The sequence below is a fragment of the Leucoraja erinacea genome, chromosome 5 (assembly GCF_028641065.1).
Source record: "Leucoraja erinacea ecotype New England chromosome 5, Leri_hhj_1, whole genome shotgun sequence".
In the NCBI taxonomy this organism is placed as follows: domain Eukaryota; kingdom Metazoa; phylum Chordata; class Chondrichthyes; order Rajiformes; family Rajidae; genus Leucoraja; species Leucoraja erinaceus.
In genome coordinates this window covers 84,211,822-84,235,016 of record NC_073381.1, presented here as the reverse complement: position 1 = coordinate 84,235,016, position 23,195 = coordinate 84,211,822, and the positions used below count along the sequence as shown (strand labels likewise).

The 23,195-nt window shown below is 42.9% G+C and overlaps 1 protein-coding gene and 1 long non-coding RNA gene across 2 annotated transcripts in view; one reads left to right on the top strand and one right to left on the bottom strand.

Moving 5' to 3' along the window:
* The window catches only part of ptk7b (protein tyrosine kinase 7b), a 150,316-nt gene extending 143,264 nt beyond the window's left edge, over positions 1 to 7,052 (bottom strand). Inside the window, exon 1 of the mRNA XM_055636138.1 lies at positions 6,816 to 7,052. Coding sequence (XP_055492113.1) covers positions 6,816 to 6,876 — 61 coding nt within the window. The 5' untranslated portion in view covers positions 6,877 to 7,052. The remainder of the gene's footprint in view (positions 1 to 6,815) is intronic.
* A 221-nt stretch (positions 7,053 to 7,273) lies between these two features.
* On the top strand, positions 7,274 to 10,174 carry LOC129697509 (uncharacterized). The gene is made up of 2 exons (XR_008723536.1): positions 7,274 to 7,332; positions 9,992 to 10,174. It is a non-coding gene; the product is annotated as an uncharacterized LOC129697509 (long non-coding RNA).
* Positions 10,175 to 23,195: the final 13,021 nt, after the last annotated feature.

Below are 23,195 nucleotides of genomic sequence, written 5' to 3'. Positions count from 1 at the left end.
TATTTGCATAGTACCTGCAACTGCGCCAAGTACTGGAATTCACTCTACTCCATTCCACCTTCACCATAAAAATAAAATGATCATTTCAAAAGCCCACTAACTTTGTTATGGAATACAAAAGTTTTTGGTCATCTGTCTGGAATATACCCTCATGCTCAGGGTCAAATTTTATTTGGTAAATCCTCAACAACACAGTGGGACATTATACTGCAGGAAAGATGCAAGTAGAATGCAAGTTGTGTTGTGCCAGCAAAGAAATGAACTGGTCAACAACGTATTGCCGTATGGAAGTCTTCAGTCTTGCAGTGCTGTCTGCTTCAGAAGTGACTGCTTCGAAGAAAAATCAATTCATTGGCTGTGATATTCAAGGACATGTAAAGCACTAATATTTGACATCCAAACAAATTATGCTGGAAACAAAGCAATTTAATACCTGTGGGATGTTAACAATCCGGACTATACAAAAAAAAACAATGTTTTGTTTTTAAACTTCCTTCAGCCTTGTGCACCCATGTTACAGTCTCCCTTATCCAGAAATTACCTCTTTGATAGCAACTTCCTGAAATTCTGGAAACTGTTAAAAAAAATTACATCTTTCTCTGATCATTGAAGGAACAATACAGGCTGCAGAACATTTTCTGATTACATGATAATGCAGAAGTGCTCAAAGCGGTTTGCAATTATAGGATTGAATTAGGAAAATGACTGGGTTGTTATCAATTATTGATAGGGGAAATCAAATGGAGGTTATGATTCAGTTTTGGGGCATTACAGTCAGCTGGTTTGATTGGACAAGATAAATCATTGCATACCCAACAACAGATTGCCAAAAAAGATTTCAATCTGTACACTTTCATGGGAAGAGAATACCAGGAAGAGGAAGAGATTTTAAAGTGTTTTCTCAAAGCCTTCGATAAATAAATTCACCGGCAACTCTTAAGAATACCTGGCCATTAATCAAGTGCAGTAGGATCATTCGTAGCCCTTCCTGCCTTGGGAGCCTACAGAGGCTTTGCCCAAACAAATGACCACACCAATTTACAAACTATCTACCACACAACCAGGCCCCTCCTGTGCCACATGTGGATTTGCCAGCATTTGCTATTCAACATTGGCCTCATCTTGAAACCAGATTTTAAACAAATCGTCCTCAATCCTTGGAGACTATCCAAGAAAAGAGAATGATATAGGACATGGAGACCACAGTGAGAGGATTGTATATGATTATTGGTGTATATATATATATATATATATGTGTGTATGTGTATTAATATATGTGTGTGTGTGTGTATATATATGTATATATGTATTAATATGTGTGTATAATATATGTGTGTGTATATGTGTATATATACGTATGTGTGTATATGTATATATATATAGATATATATATATATATATATATATATATATATATATATATATATATATATATAGTATATATATATGTAATATATATATATATATATATATATATAGATATATATATATATATATATATATATAGTGGTTTAGAAGGGGAAAAAATAAAACATTGAAATCTTCATGGGTCTTTGTAGGATGGATATGAAAGTTTCTTTCCACTGAAAGAATGTAGAACTATGCCCGCTGTTTTCTCAAAGTGTCATGCCTTGGAATCGTCTCAAAATTATGGTAGAAGAGTACATATTTTAAGGGGGAGATACTTGATATACTGTCTTAGCAAGGTAACATAACAGAGGATAGACAAAAAGCTGGAGTAACTCAGCGGGACAGGCAGCATCTCTGGTGAGAAGAAATGGGTGATGTTTCAGGTCGACACTCTCCTTCAACAGAGGAATATAGTTGAGATTACAATTAATTGATCCATGTGGAACATCAAAATGACATCCTTCCACCATTGCCCTCTAGCCAAGATGACACCCTTCCACCATTGCCCTTTGTCTTCTATACATAAGCCAGTTCTGAACCCAAACTACCAAGTCCACGTAATGCATCTTAATCTTCTGAATGAGCCTACCACAACGGACTTTGTGAAATGTCTTACTAAAGCCAAAGTAGACAACATACCCTCCTACTCTGCTTTACCTTTGTTCACACGATGGCCCTCTATTGAATTCTGAAATTTTCCCAATCTTCAAGTTTGCTACTTCTTCTGGGAAAAATAAGGCTGTTCCTCAAGGTCTCTTGATAGCCACAGATGGACAACATTGCGTGTTGATTTCTCTCCCCCAGGATATGTATAAACTATATCAAAATACCGGAAATTGGAGGAACAGCACCTCATATTCCGCCTGGGCAGCTTGCGTCCTGATGGCATGAACGTTGAATTCTCCCAATTTTGCTAGCCCTTGCTGTCTCCTCCCCTTCCTTAACCCTCGAGCTGTCTCCTCCCACCCCCCCCCCCCCGTGTTCCTTCTCCTCCCTTTTTCCTTCCTTCTCCCCCCCACCCCCCATCAGTCTGAAGAAGGGTTTCGGCCCGAAACGTCGTCTATTTCCTTCGCTCCATACATGCTGCTGCACCCGCTGAGTTTCTCCAGCAATTTTGTGTACCTTCAATTATTTAAATGTTAGCTATTGCTTGTTTGCTGTGAATCTATTTTAATAAGTTTCTTAATTCGCCACAGCCAACATGGTCAATAAAAGGAATTGTGGGCTTTTTCTTAGAAGCTGCCAGAAACCTGGAGGCTAATCTACACCAAAATCTACCCCAATCGGAAGATCTGACTGAACCAAACTTGGTCGATGCAGCACTTCTACATTCTGTCAACATACCCTGCAACTCGATTATTAATTCTTTCAAATCAACACCTTCAATGTAGTAAATGGCTCCTCCTGTACACCATTACGATGTAGAGAATTCCAAAGAGTCTCAAAAAATCCTCATCTCTCAGTTAAAGGAACGACCATTCTTCTGAAGCTATTCTCCCTGCTGCTAAATAACCCATAGGAAAAAACATCTTAACATGAGAAATCTTGGTCTAATGTGATAACAATTCTTCTAAACTCCAACAAGCTTAAGCCAACATGCCCAACTTCTCTTCACCCCAGGGATCAACCTGATGAGTCTGCTGCCCACCCATCTAACCTTAAACACAGCGTCTATAAAATAGTACTAGAGGTGGAGATTCATTAGCATCCTACAAAGCTGCATTAAAGCTTCCCTACTTTTATCCTCCATATCCCTGGTAATAAAGACCAACACTCTCAGCATTCCAAACCACTTGTTGCAGCTGTATGCCTACCCTTTGCTTATGTGCTGAAAAATGATTCCTTTGTAAAACACAATTGCCATCTCACTTCTTTAAAAGAAAATCACCATTTGCATTTTTAATCTTTCTCCCAAAACCTCAGATTTGTCCACGTTATATTTTACCAACCAACTTAGATTGTTTCCTCAATTTGCGACATCACATATCCTTGTCATCAGTAGATTTTTAACTATAGTACACTCAATTCCTTCAGCCAAGTTGTTAAACTTAGATTGTAAATAATTCAGACAGCAGCAATGATCTTTGATAGCCACTGCCAATCCAAAAATCACCTATTTGTCTCAAATTATTTTTGTTATGTAATCCCCTAACTGTGCCAATATATTACCTTAATCTCCTGCAATCTTAATTTGTGCAGTTATTTATATGTGCCTCTGTACAGAATGCCTTCTGCAAATCCAAATACAAATCTCACTTTTATCCACCCTGTTTCTTACATCCTCAAAGTACTCCAGTGAATTGGTCAGACATGTATTCCCCAATGATAAAACCATGTTGACAGCTTGAATAACTTATGATTTTCCATCACACTATTATTCTTTTATTAGTTAATTCCAAAATTTTACCAGACTGCTGGTGTCAAATTCAAAATCCTTCATCAGTATGCTTCTCTTTCCATAGATACTACCCAACCTGTTTTGTTTTCATTTTCTTTTTTTGAAATTGGTAATGTTAAGCTAACTGGACAAAAATTGTGTATTTTGTCACCAGTTGTTATTGATTAGTGGCATTACATTCTACATAGCATCCCAGAAGCAGCGGCACAAGACACAAGTAGAGAAAATAGAAATGATGGATGTATGGCACGCTTAATTCACCAGTCAGGGCTCCTAGTTCAATATCTGGGACACCATGCAAAAAAATAAAGTGCTGGAACTCAGCAGGTCAGGCAGCATATGTGGAGGGAATAGACAGATGATGTTTTGGAATTCTGACCCTTCTTCAGATACAGACAGCTGAGAGAGTCTGAAGTAGGGCCCCAACTTTGAAATGTCATCTATCCATTCCCTCCACAGATGCTGCTGACCTACTGAATTCCTCCAGCACTTTTATTTGCTCAGAGTTTCACTTTCCTCTGCCAGACATAATTAACATTGCCCTGACTAGCACATGAGGTCTCCCAGTCTCCACTCTATCTCATACATTGTCCTTGGACACATTACACTGTCACTTTGCTGCAACCTAAAGCAAACTTGTTTTCCAACTTTTCCACAATCCAAAGATCAGCAAATCACTCTCTCTATAGATACTTCCTGACCAATTGAGTATTCCCTTGGTGTTCCTATTTCAAAGATTTCAGGTTATGACAAGTCAGCTTGGGCAAGGAGTGAGGGATCAACCAGACTTAGTAGAAGTTAATTGAGATGATTTTGGATAACCAGCCACAAGTTGTTTTCAAATGATCAAGATCAGAGTAACAAAGGGATACTATTTAGCAAACAGACGTTTAGAAAACAGACATTTGCTATTGTCTGTTACTATTGTAAAGAGACTTTGAGTCTTAGAAAAGCACTATAAAAATTAAATTTATTAATATTATTATTAAAGGGATGGATGAGAGTTTCGGACGATGTGCGATGAGGGTGATGCGGATGAAGAATCACACGTACGGAGCTAGAAATAGGTTGTGATGATGACATTGAGAAAAGATCCAAAACTAATTTCAACAAACCAGAAAAGCGCTGAAAGACTCAATAGATTAGGCAGCGTCAGTGGGAATTAATCAAAGTTAACATTTCAAGTTGAAGACCCTTCATCAGACAACACAACAAGGTTTAGAACACGGATTGGAACAGTCCAGTCTGTTTCAGACAGCTGTCAGGGACTAAATAGATAAAGAATGCAGTGTGATAGGACTGGAGATGTGTATTGGAAATGACTGCTGACTGCAATATGCTAAACATTTGCAAAACTGATGCATACTTTCAGAAAACGTTGCCAGAGATGCAACATGGAAGTTTCCTAGATTTAAATATACCAAAGGTAACAACAAAGCCTATTTCCTTCGCTCCATGGATGCCGCTGAGTTTCTCCAGCATTTTTGTCTACCTTCAATTTTCCAGCATCTGCAGTTCCTTCTTAAACATCTATAACAACTGTTCTTCTTCAGTTTGATTCTCTGACAACAAAAGGATAATATTGAAACAAGAGAAGCAGCAGCAATCCAAAAAAATCAATTTACAACTAACATGAGGGCGACAGGATGAATGGATCCTTGCACCATCATTTTTCATTGAAGGCAGTTCCGTTTGGCCAGCAATGGAGGAGAACATACACTGGCTGAGGGACAGACTACCTTTGCCAAAAAGTTTTCTTTCAAGGACAAGGATGTCCCAATAGAGATATATAAAATTATGAGGGTAGACACAAAATGCTGGAGTAACTCAGCGGGACAGGCAGCATTTCTGGGGAGAAGGAATGGGATTATGGGGATCACAGGGGTGGATAGTGAGAATCGTTTGACTTTTGCAGAGTTGACCAAGATCTGACGGCTTGGTTTGAAGATAAGGGAGGGAAGATAAGGATATCTGAAGACCGTTTAGCACCAGAGGGTGACCGAAATCTGGAACGTACTTCCCGACCAGGTGGCGAAGGCAGATACTCTCATATTTTAATATTTAGAAGGGGATTTGAAACGTAGTAGACGCGGGATGAGCGTTGCAAGGGATTAGTATAGATGGAGCAAAGAACACAGCTCCGTTCTCTGTACCAGGACGATGGGATCAAGAAATATAACGTTTCACAAAGCAACGTTACAAGTGAAGAAGGGTTTCGGCCCGAAACGTTGCCTATTTCCTTCGCTCCATAGATGCTGCTGCACCCGCTGAGCTTCTCCAGCATTTTTGTGTACCTCCGTTACAATTCACTAGCTGGGTTTCATTGTCTCCCCCGACCGTGCAACTTTTCTAAAACTCGTATAAAACAATTCCAATCGGCAACTCGAAATCTTTTCATTATCACCAGTCTACCAAATCCCGTTCACGGCAACTGAAATTAATCTGCGATTGCGGCGGCAAGAGTAGAGATATCACGGCCGAAAGATTTAAAATGTTTCAGACTCCAATTTACGATGACATCTGGCTGTAATTATTACAGCAATCACAGCGCGCAGATCGGGCTCCGGGTATTTTTTAAGTGCTTCAGTTTGAGGATTTTTTTGACAAAAACGGAATAAAACACCTGGATGGAAACCAGATAGGCGGTCGCCAATCGCCGTCTTCTCCTCCCTCGTTGTTACTGGGGTTACGGCAGCGGCTCTCAAACACACACATGTTCACACTACATGTATTGTTGAAGATTCTCAAGCCGCGCTGACATCTTGCCTGGAATAAATTTCCTGCAAAGGCGCTGCACGCTCTTCCAGCGGGATGGTGTTGCATTTGTGTGAAACTACCGACAAGTTCACCGGCACGATGCCGGCACGGATGACAAAACTTCCAGCAGAAACTCTCCCACCCGCCAGCCCTGGACTGCGGGACTGTCTGATGCTTCGTTAGTTCATTCACCCCCACCCAGCGCACAAACACAAGCCCCGCTGGCCGGTTCCCTTCTCTCTCCGCTTACCTTGCGCCAGGAGGGCGGCGGCCCACACAGCTGCTGCAGCAGCAGCCGTCCTCTTCGCCATGGAAGCAACAGCAAGTAGGGGGGAGTGAAGAAGAAGAACAAGATGGGGATGGAGGGATCGGGTTCGGGAAAGGGCGGCGGGAGCAGCGGGCTGGGTCTCACTGAGCAGCCGCTGACCGCGCGCGGCCTGACCACAGCTCGAGGGCGGCGCGAGCGGGCAACCAACAGAATCAAACGGCCGCCGCAACCGACCCAGCTCACCGGAAACAGCCGGCTCCGCTTCTGATTGATCGCTGCCGCAACCAATCCACGCCGCCCTTTCGCCGGGGAGGCGGGCCTGTGCCGCACAGTTGGCCAATAGGGAGCATCGCTCTGGATGCCAGCGCCCGCAGGTCCCCTGTGCGGGCCAATGGGGAGGCGACGGGGCGGGGCAGGGGGGCGGGCGCTTCCGGCGGGGCGGGGCGGGCGGGGCCGCCTTGCCCAGGACAAGAGGGCTTTGTGTCTCCGTGAAGGGAAGGTGAGCGTCGCAGGCTTGACTAATCCTGCAGAACAGCACGATAATAACGTGGAGGCAGGAACAGCACATGCTGGTTTACACCGAAGATGGACACAAAAAGCTGGGAGTTACTCAGCGAGACAATCAGCATCTGTGGAGAAAAGGAATGGGTCTGAAATCTGAAGAAGGGTCTCGACCCGGAACGTCGCCCATTCCAGACCTTCTCTCCACAGATGCCGCCTGTCCCGCTGAGTTACTCCAGCATTCTGTGTCAACTACGCTAATAATTGTCGAGCAACCTTCGTTATGCACTCACGGGATAGATAACCCGATTCATGAGAGGATTTAGTTGATTCTCCCTGCAAGAAGCTGGGTAGGATCCTGCAAATGAGACGACGCTCTCTCAATTTAGTCCCCTCGGGCCGGTCCTGTGAAACCGCCAGCGACAGAGTCATTGCGAGCGCTGACAAATAGCTGAGTTATGGGCTGCACAAACGGAAGAACAGAAGGGATTTACATTATGCAGTAAGGCTGGATTTACAGCCTGGGAAAGAGACGGGCAATTCTGGTTACATTTTTAGTCTGCTAACCCTGTCGCAATGTTTGACCATGCTTAAGTGTGTTCGCCCACCTTGGTGTTGTGCAGGGGAGACCAGCGGCTTCCATCACTGATGGCCGATTCTTTATTAGTGAGAGACTGGTAATTAATCTTGAGACTTCAACTTCAATGCACTTCTCAGTAGAATCGCTGAAACGTGATCAAAGCCTATGTGGCGCTCTCAACAACCTAGAACACACTAGCCGACGAAATTTGAACATTGAGTGCATGATTGATATACCCCATGACCACATTGGATGATACTTTTGTCCATTATCTACTTGGATCGCTATTTATATCCTGTACCCATCCACAAAGCGTTGCACTAATTTTGTTCGGGATATTCGTTTATTCGTTTGTACTGTATTGTATTACTTTGAAAATAAATACACACTGAACGAAGCCAATACATTTTAACTAAGATAATAGGATGGAGGAGGGGAAAAAACAGTTTAGAGCTGCAAATTACTGTAAAAATCAAAATCATAAATACGTCCGATCAGGAAATATTTTCAGTGCAATCGCAGAATATCTCGCTGACCGTTGTTAACTGAGGGTTGAAAATAAACACAAGGAAGGAGAAACGACATCAAGCAAAAACATAGTCAATGTTAGCGTGCAGCTATTTTATAACAGTCACAATTAGGAGTTGATGTTTGAGATTACGGGGTCATTTTTAGTGAATTTCTTTACAAATTATTGTAGTCATTCGGATCATATGTAACACGTAAAATGGACAAGGGAGAGCCAGTTGATGTAGTGTACCTGGACTTTCAGAAAACCTTTGATCAGGTCTCACACAGGAGATTAGTGGACAAATTTAGAGCACATGGTATTGGGGGTAGGGTGTTGACATGGATAAAAAATTGGTTGGCAGACAGGAAACAAAGAGTAGGGATTAACGGATCACTTTCAGAATGGCAGACAGTGACTAGTGGGGTGATGCAAGGCTCGATCAGCTATTTACAATATACATTAATGATTTAGATGAAAGAAATAAAAGTCACATTAGCAAATTTGCAGATGACACAAAGCTGGGTGGCAGTGGGAACTGTGAAGAGGGCGCTATGAGGATGTATAGTGACTTGGACAGGTTAGGTGAGTGGGCAGATGCATGGCAGATGCAGTATAATGTAGATACATGTGAGGTTATCCACTTTTGAGGCAAGAACGGGAAGGCAGATTATTATCTGAATGGTGTCAGGTTAGGAAAACGGGAAGTACAATGAGTCCTGGGTGGCCTTGTACATCAGTCACTGAAAGTAAGCTTGCAGGTACAACAGACAGTGAAGAAATGGTGGTATGTTGGCCTTCATAACGAGAGGAGTTGAGTATAGGACCAAAGAGGTCCTTTTGCAGTTGCACAGGGCCCTGGTGAGGCCACACCTGGAGTCTTGTGTGCAGTTTCAGTCTCCTAATTTGAGGAAGGATATTCTTGCTATTGAGGGAGTGCAGGATAGGTTCACGAAGTTAATTCCCAGGATGGCGGGACTGTCATATGCTGATAGAACGGAGCAGCTGGGCTTGTATACTCTGGAATTTAGAAGGATGAGAAGATATCTTACAGAAACAGAAACAATCATTGTCACGCTAGATGCAGGAAACATCTTCCCGGTGTTGGGAGAGTCCAGAACCAGGATGCACAGTTTAAGAATAAGGGGTTGGCCATTTAGAACTGAGATGAGGAAAAACATTTTCACACAGAGAGTTGTGAATTTATGAATTCTCTGCCTCAGGCAGTGGAGGCCGATTCACTGGATACATTCAAGAGAGAGTTAGATAGAGCTTAGGGGCTAGCGGAATCAAGAGATATGGGGAGAAGGCGGGAACGTGGTACCGATTGTGGATGATCAGCCATGATCACATTGAATGGCGGTGCTGGCTCGAAGGGCCGAATGGCCTACTCATGAACCTATTGTCTATGATTCTATGTGCGACGCTGTCTGACTGTTTGTGTCTATAAATGTACAAGAATAATGTAATCATCCCACACTCTGCGCGATTCCAAATGTCTTACTATATGTTTCCCGTTACATGATTTATTCGTTTCTCTTTAAAAGTTAATTGTGAATCTGCTTCCAGGATCCATTCAAATGGAGCAACTACCAATCTACTGGAGGAATTTAACGGATCGAGCGGGATCAGTGGAGGTAAAGGAATTGACGACGTATCAGGTCGAACCCGATGTCTTGTTGAGCTGTATGCAAAAACTATGTATTTCACTGTACATGGTACACGTGACAATAAAGAAACAATTGAACCCTGCATCGGAACTCGCGGAGTTCCTCCCGCCGTTTGTGGCTCCAATTGCAGCATCTGCAGTGTCCTGAACCTCAGTAAAAGTGTTACCATGTTGTTACCTTGTTGTTTCACCAGAATTCCTGTCGATCTCATTTGATTTCTCTCTCCACACTGCCTCCTGCTCTTCTTAATTTCTTACCACTAATCGTCAATCGTTAGTGCCAAATAACTCAACCCCGCTAGAAACGATGACTTTAACATGCATTTGCTCCTGAATAGGGCTGTCAAACTAGCGCCGCGATTTAAATCTCCCCGGTTAATGTCAGAGCAACTGGGTTTCCTTGGTTCAGTCTTGGTGGAAATGTCGGTGCGACTTCAAAGATTACTGCTTCGGGTGCTAATTAACATCAGGGATCCGATTCTTTAGGGCTTATCCACGAAACCAGAGCCATTGGAAGTCTCAGTGCTGCCCTCTGCTGACATTTTTGGAAGTTATTAATTGATTGTATTTTGATTATGATATATTATCTGTGTGTTATTGCGTTTACGTTAAGATGCAGCAAGTACCGATAACGGAATTTCATGATTCCGTTATCGGTACAAATAACAATGAATCACTCTTGACCTGAAAGGCAGGTGAACGAGCGTGCTGCCAGTTCACACAACGGATCTTGAAGTGGAGTCATTCCAGTGTCCACAGGGCTTCCAAACCGAATGAAAACAACATAAAATAATCACACTACACGTTTCGCTCAATATCCCAGTCGCAACGTTCGACTATGCTCATTTTAAGTCAGTATGTCCCGTGGATGAATGAAAAGAAGTACCCAAAATAATATTAGTGATGCCCCGGCCCTTTTAATTGGCAGCCAACACATGACGATTTACTATAAACACAACAAACAGAAGTGATGTATACACTCCACGGCCTAAACTACTTGCCTCTTTGTGGAGCAGGCCCCTACTGTACCAAAGGCTTATCCAACGGATCAGCCCTGCATGGGCTCAGGATATCTGGACGGAGAAGTTAAAGACATTTCTAACCTGTTCTTTGCCTTGCCTCCTTCCCCCCACAGCAATATCTCTGTATAATTGCATGCCTGCTGGGCATTCCTAGTTACGGCGGATGCACTTACAATTACCACACTTTTATCACAGGATGTACTTCTGAGACAAAGATCACAGGAAAGTCTAAGGTTACACCAGGACATTGATTAACCGGGGAAGTGGCCAAAGGAACGGCAGATGGAAATTAACTCAGACAAGTGCGAAATTCTGCATGTTGTAAAGTTACCGAGTCGGCCATACACTGTGAATGACAGGGTGTGCTGTTGAACATAGACACCTAGGGACACACGTACATAGTTCATTGAAAGTGACATCCCACTGGTAGGCTGGCGAAGAAGGCAGTTCTTTGGTATTCGACCACGGGCGGAAATGGAGGAGGACTGGCCAAGTTCTGTGCCTTCCACCACAGTGATGAATGCTGTGGTGGATGTTTGTGTTACATTTTTATTGTGGTTGTGTGTTCTTTATTATTGTACCGCTGCTGACAACCCAAAATTCCACCGACCCTGGTTGTGTGGCAATAAATTCTATCAAATTCTATCAAAAATCTACATCTGAGGCACACGGTATGCCACACATGGTTTAATTGGCCAGGTTATTGAGGACAAGGGTTAGGATGTCATGTTACAGTTGTACAAATTATTAGTTAGGCCGCTCCTAGAGATTGAAGCACAGTTCTGGTGCAGTTCTTGTGCGCTGTAACGGGAGAACATGCTTGGGAAAGCTGCTGCAGAACCCGTTGAAATGTAAGGAATGCCAAGCGGTTATGCACCTCTAATGCCCCACATAACTTTATTTTGGTTATTTTTTAACACATCAGGAGGTTATGGGAGCTTCACGTCCTATAGATGCTGACAAAAGGATGAGGGATTAGTCCCCTTCCTCCATAGAAGAAAGACACAGTTTTCATTCTGTTCCACTCACCTTAAGAGCAGACTACACTCCTCCATGTTTCCCCATAACCATGTGGGTTTTCTCCGGTTTCCTCCCACATCCCACATGTGCGACTTTGCAGGTTAATTGCCCTCTGGAAAAAATGCCCCTAATGTGTAGGTAATGGATGAGAAAATAGAATAACATAAACTAGTGTGAATGGATGATCTATGGTCGGCATGTACACAATGGGCAGAGGGCCTGTTTCAATGCTGTCTCTCTAAATTAAATTAAACACATAATGCAGAAAGCTGCTATCTGGGAACAGATTGTTGTCATCCTAGTGTGGAGGGATGATAGCACTACTCTCAACAGTTAGTGTACATCTGATGGCAGCGGAATGATCACTGGAATCGGCAGGACTTTGTAAATAGTGTACTAGCTTTTTCAGATGTCAACATCTTTCTGATCACCATTGATTTTCCAATAGTGCCCTCACATATTGGGTGATTTCACCAAATGTCAAATGTGCGTAGATCCCCCCTCACGTGACCGAAAATTTAAACTGGAGGACATATGTCACATCGGTACATGTTAGTGAATGGGGAAACACGCACTTTCCCACCCGTTAAAAACATGGAAAACGGCCGATTTTTGAGCTGAAATTTTCTGTGCTAGTCGGGGTGACCATGAAGCACAGCGACCTAAATTTTCAGGCAAAAAAAAAGATAGAAAGTAAGGTAATTACAAGAGGGAACTGAAGGTGGAAAACAGCGGAAGTGAACAGCCGACATTTGCCGTGGAGATTTAAAGATCCAAAATATCGGGAATTATCGCGTTTGCTCGCTGAATTTCATCAAAAGTAAGGCATTATTAACTCAAGCGAGCATGAACTGAAATCAGCAATCTTTACGGTTCCGCTGCATCACATGATTCCAAAAAGTCGATGAAAGGGGACCAACTCCTTAAGAATTGGTCATATTTATCTATTAGTCCGAGTCTCATTTCTTCAAGGCGTGCTATGTCCATCATGTTCCTTATCCACATTTTAACAGTTGTATGGTTGTATTTTTCCAAAATTTAAGTATCAATTTCTTTCCAATTATTAACCCATAATTAAAAAAAATGTTTTGGTCTTTATTTAAATTGATATCTTCTACTATTATTCCAAATATAATCCATTCCGTTTTAGGTTATATTGTGGACTTAAAAAGCTTTCTAAATAGAAACATAGAAACATAGAAATTAGGTGCAGGAGTAGGCCATTCAGCCCTTCGAGCCTGCACCGCCATTCAATATGATCATGGCTGATCATCCAACTCAGTATCCCGTACCTGCCTTCTCTCCATACCCTCTGATCCCCTTAGCCACAAGGACCACATCTAACTCCCTCTTAAATATAGCCAATGAACTGGCCTCGACTACCCTTTGTGGCAGAGAGTTCCAGAGATTCACCACTCTCTGTGTGAAAAAAGTTCTTCTCATCTCGGTTTTAAAGGATTTCCCCCTTATCCTTAAGCTGTGACCCCTTGTCCTGGACTGGACTTCCCCAACATCGGGAACAATCTTCCTGCATCTAGCCTGTCCAACCCCTTAAGAATTTTGTAAGTTTCTATAAGATCCCCTCTCAATCACCTAAATTCTAGAGAGTATAAACCAAGTCTATCCAGTCTTTCTTCATAAGACAGTCCTGACATCCCAGGAATCAGTCTGGTGAAGCTTCTCTGCACTCCCTCTATGGCAATAATGTCCTTCCTCAGATTTGGAGACCAAAACTACACGCAATACTCCAAGTGTGGTCTCACCAAGACCCTGTACAACTGCAGTAGAACCTCCCTGCTCCTATACTCAAATCCTTTTGCTATGAAAGCTAACATACCATTCGCTTTCTTCACTGCCTGCTGCACCTGCATGCCTACTTTCAATGACTGGTGTACCATGACACCCAGGTCTCGCTGCATCTCCCCTTTTCCTAGTCGGCCACCATTTAGATAATAGTCTGCTTTCCTGTTTTTGCCACCAAAATGGATAACCTCACATTTAACCACAAATATATCAAATATATCGCTCCAAAATGTATTCAACTTTGTACATCCTACAAATGAATGTGTTATATTAGCGTTTTGAAACAAACATTTATCGCATCTGGGAGAGACGTTTGGATAAAATTTATTCAACCTTGTTTTTGAATAATATAGTCTATGTAATAATTTGAATTGAATTAAATTATGTCTTGCATTAATAGAACAATTATGCGTGTTCATCAGATACTTTTCCCATCTATCTTTCGAGATCTTTATCATTAGCTCATGTTCCCAATCTTCTCTTAGTGCTTCTGTTGAGGGTAATTCTCTATTTAATATATTATTATAAAAGTATGATATTAGTTTTTGTGAATCAGCCTTAATATTCATTGCTTCTTCTAAAGGGTCTAAAAATATAGTTTGAAATCTAAGTATATATTTCTTCATAAAGTCACATATCTGTATATATTTAAAATATTGATTATCCTTCAGTTTAAATTTTAATTTTAACTGTTGAAATGATAACAGTTTGCCCAATTCATACATATCCCCTACTTTCCTAATCCCCAGTCTATCCCATTGTTGATATGTTTTGTCGATGAGAGATGGTTTGAATGCGGGATTGTTCAATAGTGGGGTTAGTACTGATAGATTATTTAATTTCAAGGATACTTTTATTTGTTTCCAAATTCTTATTGTATTGTGAATATTTTTGGGTTCTTCTTATATATTCTACTGTTCAATTTTATCGGTGAGAGCAAGATCGTTCCTATATCGTGCGGATAGCACTCCTCTTTCTCCATTCTCATCCACTCCAACTACTGAGTGGAACTATCCAACCAGTACATTATGTTCTTAATATGCACTGCCCAGTAGTAATACATAAAGTTAGTAAATGATAAACCCCCAACTTCTTTAGGTTTACACAAATGCTTTAGTTGAATTCTGTGTGTTCTGTAATCCCATATAAAATTAGTGATAGTAGAATCTAGTTTTGTGAAAAAGTATTTTGGAATATATATTGGGATCGCTTGAAACAAATATATTAATTGTGGTAAGAAAGTCATTTTTATAGCGTTAATTCTACCTATCAATGAGAGCGGGAGCGTTTTCCAAAATTTAATCATATCATTCAGTTTATTTAATAGTGGCATAAAATTGGCACTAAATAAAGATTTGTGTCTTCTCGTAATTTGAATACCCAGATACTTGAATTTTTCTGTTGCAATTTTGAAGGGGAATTTTAGTAAGTCTCGAATCCTGTGGTTTTAAAGATATAATTTCGCTTTTATTCCAATTTATTCTATATCCTGAAAAAGAGCCGAATTCCTCAATTAATGTTAATAATGTGGGTATACTCATTTGTTTATTAGTAATATATAAAAGGATATCTACGGGTGCTGTCTGTACGGAGTTTGTACATTCTTCCCGTGAGCTACGTAGGGTTTTACTAGGGTCTCCGGTTTCCTCTGACACTCCAAAGACACACAGGTTTGCACGTTAATTGACTTCGATAAAATTGTAAGTTGCCCCTACCGTGTGTAGGATAATGTTAGTGTTCGGGGATCGTTGGTGGGCCGAAGGACCTGTTTCCGCGCTGTATCTCTAAACTAAACTAAAACCTGTCATCTGGCTATGTTACTAATATTTCTTCTGGTGCTTTACAATATTTGAAGCAGATGTATTTGGTCTCCTATTGAGAAGCTTAAGTTCCTCTGGAGTTTGGATCATCAGTGCCGTGAGGTTGTGAAGCTGCATTTAATTGGTAATGTCAAGGATTCATCGTGACGAAAGTATCATGATGGATGTTGTCTTTAGTGCGGATTTTCAAAGTAATTTGATGGATGGGGAACGGAAACTACTTTCAAATGCATTGCACATATAAAGCTCTGTCTTCCAAGTAAATGATCCAAGGACCCATTGCAGTTAACTATCTGTGATCAGTGCAATCAAGCCACACTGGAAGATAGACCAAAAATGCTGGCGAAACTCAGCGGGTGAGGCAGCATCTATGGAGAAAAGGAATGGGCGACATTTCGGGTTGAGTCCCTTCTTCAGACTGATGTGGGGGGAGGGGTGGGAAAAGGAAAGGAAGAGGTGGAGACAGTAGGCTTTGTGGGAGAGATGGGAAGGGGGAGGGGAAGGAGGGAGAAAGCAAGGGCTATCTAAAATTAGAGAAGTCAATGTTTATACCACTGGGTTGTAAACCACCTAAGCGAAATATGAGGAGATGTTCCAATTTGCGCTGGACCTCAATGGCAATGGAGGAGGCCCAGGACAGAAAGGTCAAATTGGGAATGGGAGGGCGAGTTGAAGTGCTGAGCAACCGGGAGATCAGGTTGGTTATTATGAACTGAGTGGAGGTGTTGGGCGAAGCAATTGCTGAGCCTGCGCTTGGTCTCGCCGATGTAGAGAAGTTGACATCTGGAACAGCGGATGCAGTAGATGAGGTTGGAGGAACCTCTGCCTCACCTGGACAGACTGATTGGGTCTTGGATGTAGTTAAGGGGAGGAGGTAAAGCAACAAGTGTAGCATTTCCTGTGGTTGCAATACTGGAAGATGCTCCTTTTCAACAGATGGAAGCCTTCTTTATTGTAGCTAGCCACATTTAATCATAATCATAATAGTAATTTATTATCCAAATATGTTTTGCAAGATATGAAGAATTTGGTTTGCCATACAGTCATAACAAAAAAGCAACAAAACACACAACTACATAAAAATTTGACATAAACATCCACCACAGCGGCTCCTCCACATTCCCCATGGAAGGCAATAAAGTTTTATCTTCTTTCCTCCTTTCCTCCCGCGGTCAAGGAAGTTGAACCATCCACAGCCGGCGATCGAACTCCCACGTCGGGATGATCTAAGCTCCCGCATCGGGACGGTCGAAACTCCTGCGGCTTGGAGTCCCGGAAGTCGACCACTAACCAGGGACCGTGAGCTCCATGATGTTAAAGTCCGCAGCTTCTGCAGGTTGGAGCACCAAAGGCCGACTCCTGGCAAAGGCATCGCCCACTCCAATATGTTAAAGTCCGCAGTTCGGTAGTTTCGAGAAGTCCCAAACAAGAGGCCGCCAGCTCCATGGTGTTCGGCCGCAGTGCAGACGGAGATACAACACGGAAAAAGGCGCATCTCCATCGAGGAAAGAGATAAGCAAAGTTTCCCCCTCCCCAACCCCACTCCCCTCCCCTCCCCTCCCCTCCCTCTCACAAATACAAAACTAAAGATAAACTAAAACATATATTTTACAACAAATTAAAAACACAAAAATTATGCAACCACTATTAAATCTTCAGTAGTACTGTGTATTTGGCCAAGGAAGAACTTACCACAGATGCTTGAGAGTGTTTTCATGATCTCCATTATTTGAAGTTCAAAGGACATGGGGCCCTAGTGTGGGCCACAAAACATTGATTTGCTAAGGTGCAGGATTCACACAATTCCTGCACTTTGGTGCTGATTTTGCGAAACGCATCGTTGTGACAGTGCTGTAACTCCACAGTAAATAGCATGATTTGGCAGTTGCCGAGTTTAACGTGATTGAATTCAGAGACTCATTGACCAAGACTTTCTGCCATCATTAGAATGGCATTCAAGTTACTGACCACCTGATATCTATTTCTTTAACTGTTGATTGAGAGGCAAAGTTCAGATATCACCACAGCACAAGGAAGTTATTTTCCGTTTTTCAGCACCAATCTCATGGCAGTAATTAGTGATAATTAAACTACTGGCTATTCATTAAAAACCAATTTGCTCCGCTGATGTCCGTCATGGAAAGCAATCAGCCGTGGCTGCCCAGTGTGGCCTGTCTTCTTCCATTTCAATAAGCTTGGTCGACAATTAACTGGTGTCCAAAATGGCTCAGCCACACTTTGGGGCCAATAATGGAATGGTTTGTAAATGTTGCCTCAGCACATTATGGGCATATTCTGTAAATTAATCAATAAGTAGACCTGAGAGACCCAAGTCTGTAGTCAGTAGGGCCTCGAAGAATGGCCTCGCCTATCCTTTTTCCCCAGAGATGTTTCCCCAGAGAAATAAAGCTGACCCGCTGAGTTACTCCAGCACTTTGTGCCGATCTATTGTCAGTAAGCTGGCTGCAAGAGTCAGCTTTTATTTATACCATTACTCCAGCAGGACCCTGTCTTCATCAGCAGGACAGTGGTGGAGGGAATCAAGAGTTTCAAGTTCCTGGGCATATACATGTCTAATGTTCGGACTTGGGCTCAGCACATTGATCGAATTACAAAAAAAGATCCTCAGAAGTTTGAGGAGATTCAGCATGTCGACAAATACTCTATCAAACCTCTACAGATGCACAATCAAGAGCACAATGACTATTTGCATCACTGCGTTATTCCGTACCTCGAACGGCCAAGAATGAAGGAAGCGGATGTGGTGGATGTCGCCTGGAAAGTGGTGGATGTCGCCTGGTCCATCATGGGTACTGACCGCCAACCATCAAAGGGATCAATGAAAATCCTGCTGGCGATGTCAAAAACCCACACCACCCTGGCCGTGCTCTCATTTTGCTGCTAACGTCGGGAAGATGATACAAGAGCCTGTAAACTATTACCTCCAATTTCAGCTTCTTCCCATCAACTATCAGACTCTTGAACTGCACTGTATCATCCTAATCACAACCCTACCTCTACACAGAATTACTTTGAACTCAGCACAAGAGTTGCACTACATACTTTTGCTTTTACTGTTGTAGTAGATTACCCACTAAACTACAATTTATTGTATTACTGTTCACTCTATAAAAAATAAAACAGCATGGAAACAGGCCCTTTGGCCCAACTTGCCAATGCCAACCTAAATGCCCCTTGTACAATAGCCCCACCTGCTGGCATTTGACCCTCCAAACCTTTCCTATCCATGCATCTGTCAAAATATATTTTAAATGTTGTTATAGTACCTGCCTCAACTTTGTCCTTTGGCAGCTCGCATCATATATTCACCATTCCCATGTAAAAAGGTTGCCCCTCAGGTTCCTATTTGATCTTTCCCCTTATGTCCTCTGGTTCTTAATTACACTAATCTGGGTAAAAGGCTCTGTGCATCTACCCTATCTTTTCCCCTCATATTCTTATAAACCTCCAGAAAATCACCCCTCGTCCTCCTGAGCTCCAAGGAATAAACTCCCTGCCTGCCCAACCTCTCCTTATAGCTCAGGCCCTCAAGTATTGGCGATATCCTCGTAAATCTTCTCTGCACCCATTTCAGCTTAACAACACCTTTCCTATAGATAGACAACATCTTTCCTATAATAGACACAAAAACTGGAGTAACTCTGCGGGAGAGGCAGCATCTCTGGGGAGAAGGAATGGATGACGTTTCGGGTCAAGACCCCTCATCTTTCCCATAACAGCTTGACCAAAACTGAACATTATACTCCAACTGTGGTCTCACCAATGTCTTGTAACGTCTATACTCAATAACTTGGCTGATGAGGCCAATGTGCAAAAAGCCTTCTTGACCACCCTATCCACCTGTGATGCCATTTTTAGAGAACTATGTACCTGTACTCCTAGATCCCTCTGCCCTACAACACTCCCCAGAGCTCTACCATTCACTGTGCAGGTCCCGCCCTAGTTTGACTTTCCAAAAGGCAACACCTCGCACTTAACTGAATTAAACTCCATTAGCTATTCCTCAACTCACTTGCTCAAGATCCTGTTGCAATCCATGATAACCATATTTGCTATCCATACCACTCACTTTAGTGTCTTCTGTAAATTTACTAATCCTACCATCTACGTACTCATCCAAATTGTTGATAGAAACCACAAACAGCTATGGGCCCAACATCGATCCCTCGAGAACACCACCAGTCCCAGGCCTCCAATCTGAAAAACATCCTTCTACCATTGCCTTCAGTTTCTTTTCATGAAGCAAATTCTCTAGCCAGTCGGCTAATTCTCCTTGGATCCCATATAATCTAACCTTCCAGAGCAACCTACCAGGCGGAACCTTATCAAATGCCATGCTGAAGTCCATGTAGACATCTACGGCTTTGCCCTCATCAAACATTTTGGTTAAACAGAGAAAATAGGTGCAGGAGTAGGCCATTCGGCCCTTCGAGCCAGCACCGCCATTCAAAATCATCCAAATCAGTACTCCGTTCCTGCTTTTTCCCCATATCCCTTAATTCCGTTAGGCTTAAGAGCTAATATAATGTGGATAAATGTGAGGTTATCCACTTTGGTGGCAAGAACAGGAAAGTATTATCTGAATGGTGGCCGTTTAGGAAAATGGGAGATGCAACGAGACTTGGGTGTCATGGTACACCAGTCATTGAAAGTAGGCATGCAGGTGCAGCAGGCAGTGAAGAAAGCAAATGGCATGTTAGCATTCATAGCAAAAGGATTTGAGTATAGGAGCAGAGAGGTTCTACTGCAGTTGTACAGGGCCTTGGTGAGACCACACCTGGAGTTTTGTGTAGAGTTTTGGTCTCCTAATCTGAGGAAAGACATTCTTGCCATAGAGGGAGTACAGAGAAGGTTCACCAGACTGATTCCTGGGATGTCAGGACTTTCATATGAAGAAAGACTGGATAGACTCGGCTTGTACTAGCTAGAATTTAGAAGATTGAGGGGGGATTTTATAGAAACTTACAAAATTCTTAAGGGGTTGGACAGGCTAGATGCAGGAAGATTGTTCCCGATGTTGGGGAAGTCCAGAACAAGGGGTCACAGTTTAAGGATAAGGGGGAAGTCTTTTAGGACCGAGATGAGAAAAATAAATGTCATACAGAGAGTGGTGAATCTGTGGAATTCTCTGCCACTGAAGGTAATTGAGGCCAGTTCACTGGCTATATTTAAGATAGAGTTAGATGTGGCCCTTGTGGCTAAAGGGATCAGGGGCTATGGAGAGAAGGCAGGTACAGGATACTGAGTTGGATGATCAGCCATGATCATAATGAATGGTGGTGCAGGCTCGAAGGGCCGAATGGCCTACTCCTGCACCTATTTTCTATGTTTCTAAATCTAACTCTCTCTTGAAAACATCCGGTGAATTGGTCTTCTACAATTCTGCCACAGAAGGTTACTTCTTCAAAGCCAACTCAAGCAGATTTCTGAGAGATGAAACGTGAGAGATGACACTCATACAATACCATACTGACCATTCGTTATCAGCCCGTTTATTCAAATGCATATATAAGCACCCCCCGACATGTAATCGGCAAGTTACGACAGCTGGTGAAGGAGGGGTCGCTGGTGCAGATCAGCAGCATCAACAACTAGTTTTAAGGTGAAACAACACAAAATGTTGGAGGAACAGCAGACTGAATCAGTCTGAAAAAGGGTACTGATCCAAAATCTCACCATGTTCTCCAGAGATGTTGCCTGACCTGCTGGCTTGTACCCAACATCTGCAGTTCTTTGTTTCTACCGAGTTTTATGGTGATTCGGACTTGCATAAAATTTGACCTATGCAAGCGTTTACAGAACATAACACTTACGTAAGTCAGGGAGTATCTGTATATCTTATTCCTCAGAATACTCTCCAGTAACTTGCCAACCACAGATGTCAGCCTCCCTGATCTATAGTTCCCAGGTTTTTTTCTTGCATCACTTCTTAGATAGAGGCACTATATTAGCCATCCTCCAGAGTTCCGGTACCTCACCTGTACCTAATAATCATTCATATTTCTCAGCCAGGGCAAATGGTTCCATTCACCAAGGGTTGCATTCACCAAGGGTTAAGTTTACCAAGGGTTGTGTTCACCAAGGGTTATGTTCAGCAAGGGTTGTTTTCACAAAGGATTGTGTTCACCAAGGGTCGTGTTCACCAGGGCTTGTGTTCACCAGGGCTTGTGTTCCCCAGGGCTTGTGTTCCCCAGGGCTTGTGTTCACCAGGGCTTGTGTTCACCAGGGCTTGTGTTCACACTTGTGTTCCCCAGGGCTTGTGTTCACCAGGGCTTGTGTTCACCAGGGCTTGTGTTCACCAGGGCTTGTGTTCACCAGGGCTTGTGTTCACCAGGGCTTGTGTTCACCAGGGCTTGTGTTCCCCAGGGCTTGTGTTCACCAGGGCTTGTGTTCACCAGGGCTTGTGTTTACATGGGCTTGTGTTCACCAGGGCTTGTGTTCACCAGGGCTTGTGTTCACCAGGGCTTGTGTTCACCAGGGCTTGTGTTTACATGGGCTTGTGTTCACCAGGGCTTGTGTTCACCAGGGCTTGTGTTTACCAGGGCTTGTGTTTATCTGGGCTTGTGTTTACCGGGGCTTGTGTTCACCAGGGCTTGTGTTCACCAGGGCTTGTGTTTACCGGGGCTTGTGTTCACCAGGGCTTGTGTTCACCAGGGCTTGTGTTCACCAGGGCTTGTGTTTACCGGGGCTTGTGTTCACCAGGGCTTGTGTTTACCAGGGCTTGTGTTCACCAGGGCTTGTGTTCACCAGGGCTTGTGTTTACCTTCTTAGGCCTCCTTCGGTCAGGTCTGACCATGGGTGTCTCCAGGGTGCTCTTACCTATATGGAGGATGCCTGTGCGTGACAGATCTGGGTCAGAATCCAGTGGCACAGAGTGCAAGACGTCCAGAGATCCTTTTCTGCTGCAGCCTTCACAGACATTGTGACGCTCCACTAAGGTCAACCATTGTCCTCCCCCTGTTCCACCGTTAAGGTCTTGGTTGGATTGCTCTTTGTCAGAGACCTTCCCCTCGACCTTACTGCCATGGGTAGCCCAACCAGGAGCATAGCTCCAGACGGCATCGCTCTCAGGATCTCAGGTCCACACAAGCTTCTTCACCACGACTAGGTGACAATCCACAGAGAATTGTTTACCAAGGATTGTGTTGACCAATGCTTGTGTTGACCAAGGCTTATGTTGACCACGGGTTGTGTTCACCAAGGGTTGTGTTCACCAAAGGTAGTGTTCAGAATAAAGGTGATTAGCAAAGAGATCAAAGGAGACTTGTGAATATATGATTTTTTTTTACACTGTAAATGGTTAAGGTCTGAAATATTCTCTTCTGGGTTGGAGGGGAGGTAAAGTCAAAACATGATCAAAACAAGCTCACAAAGCTAATGGGAGAGTTTGGGGCAATGGGACACAGCCAATGTAACCC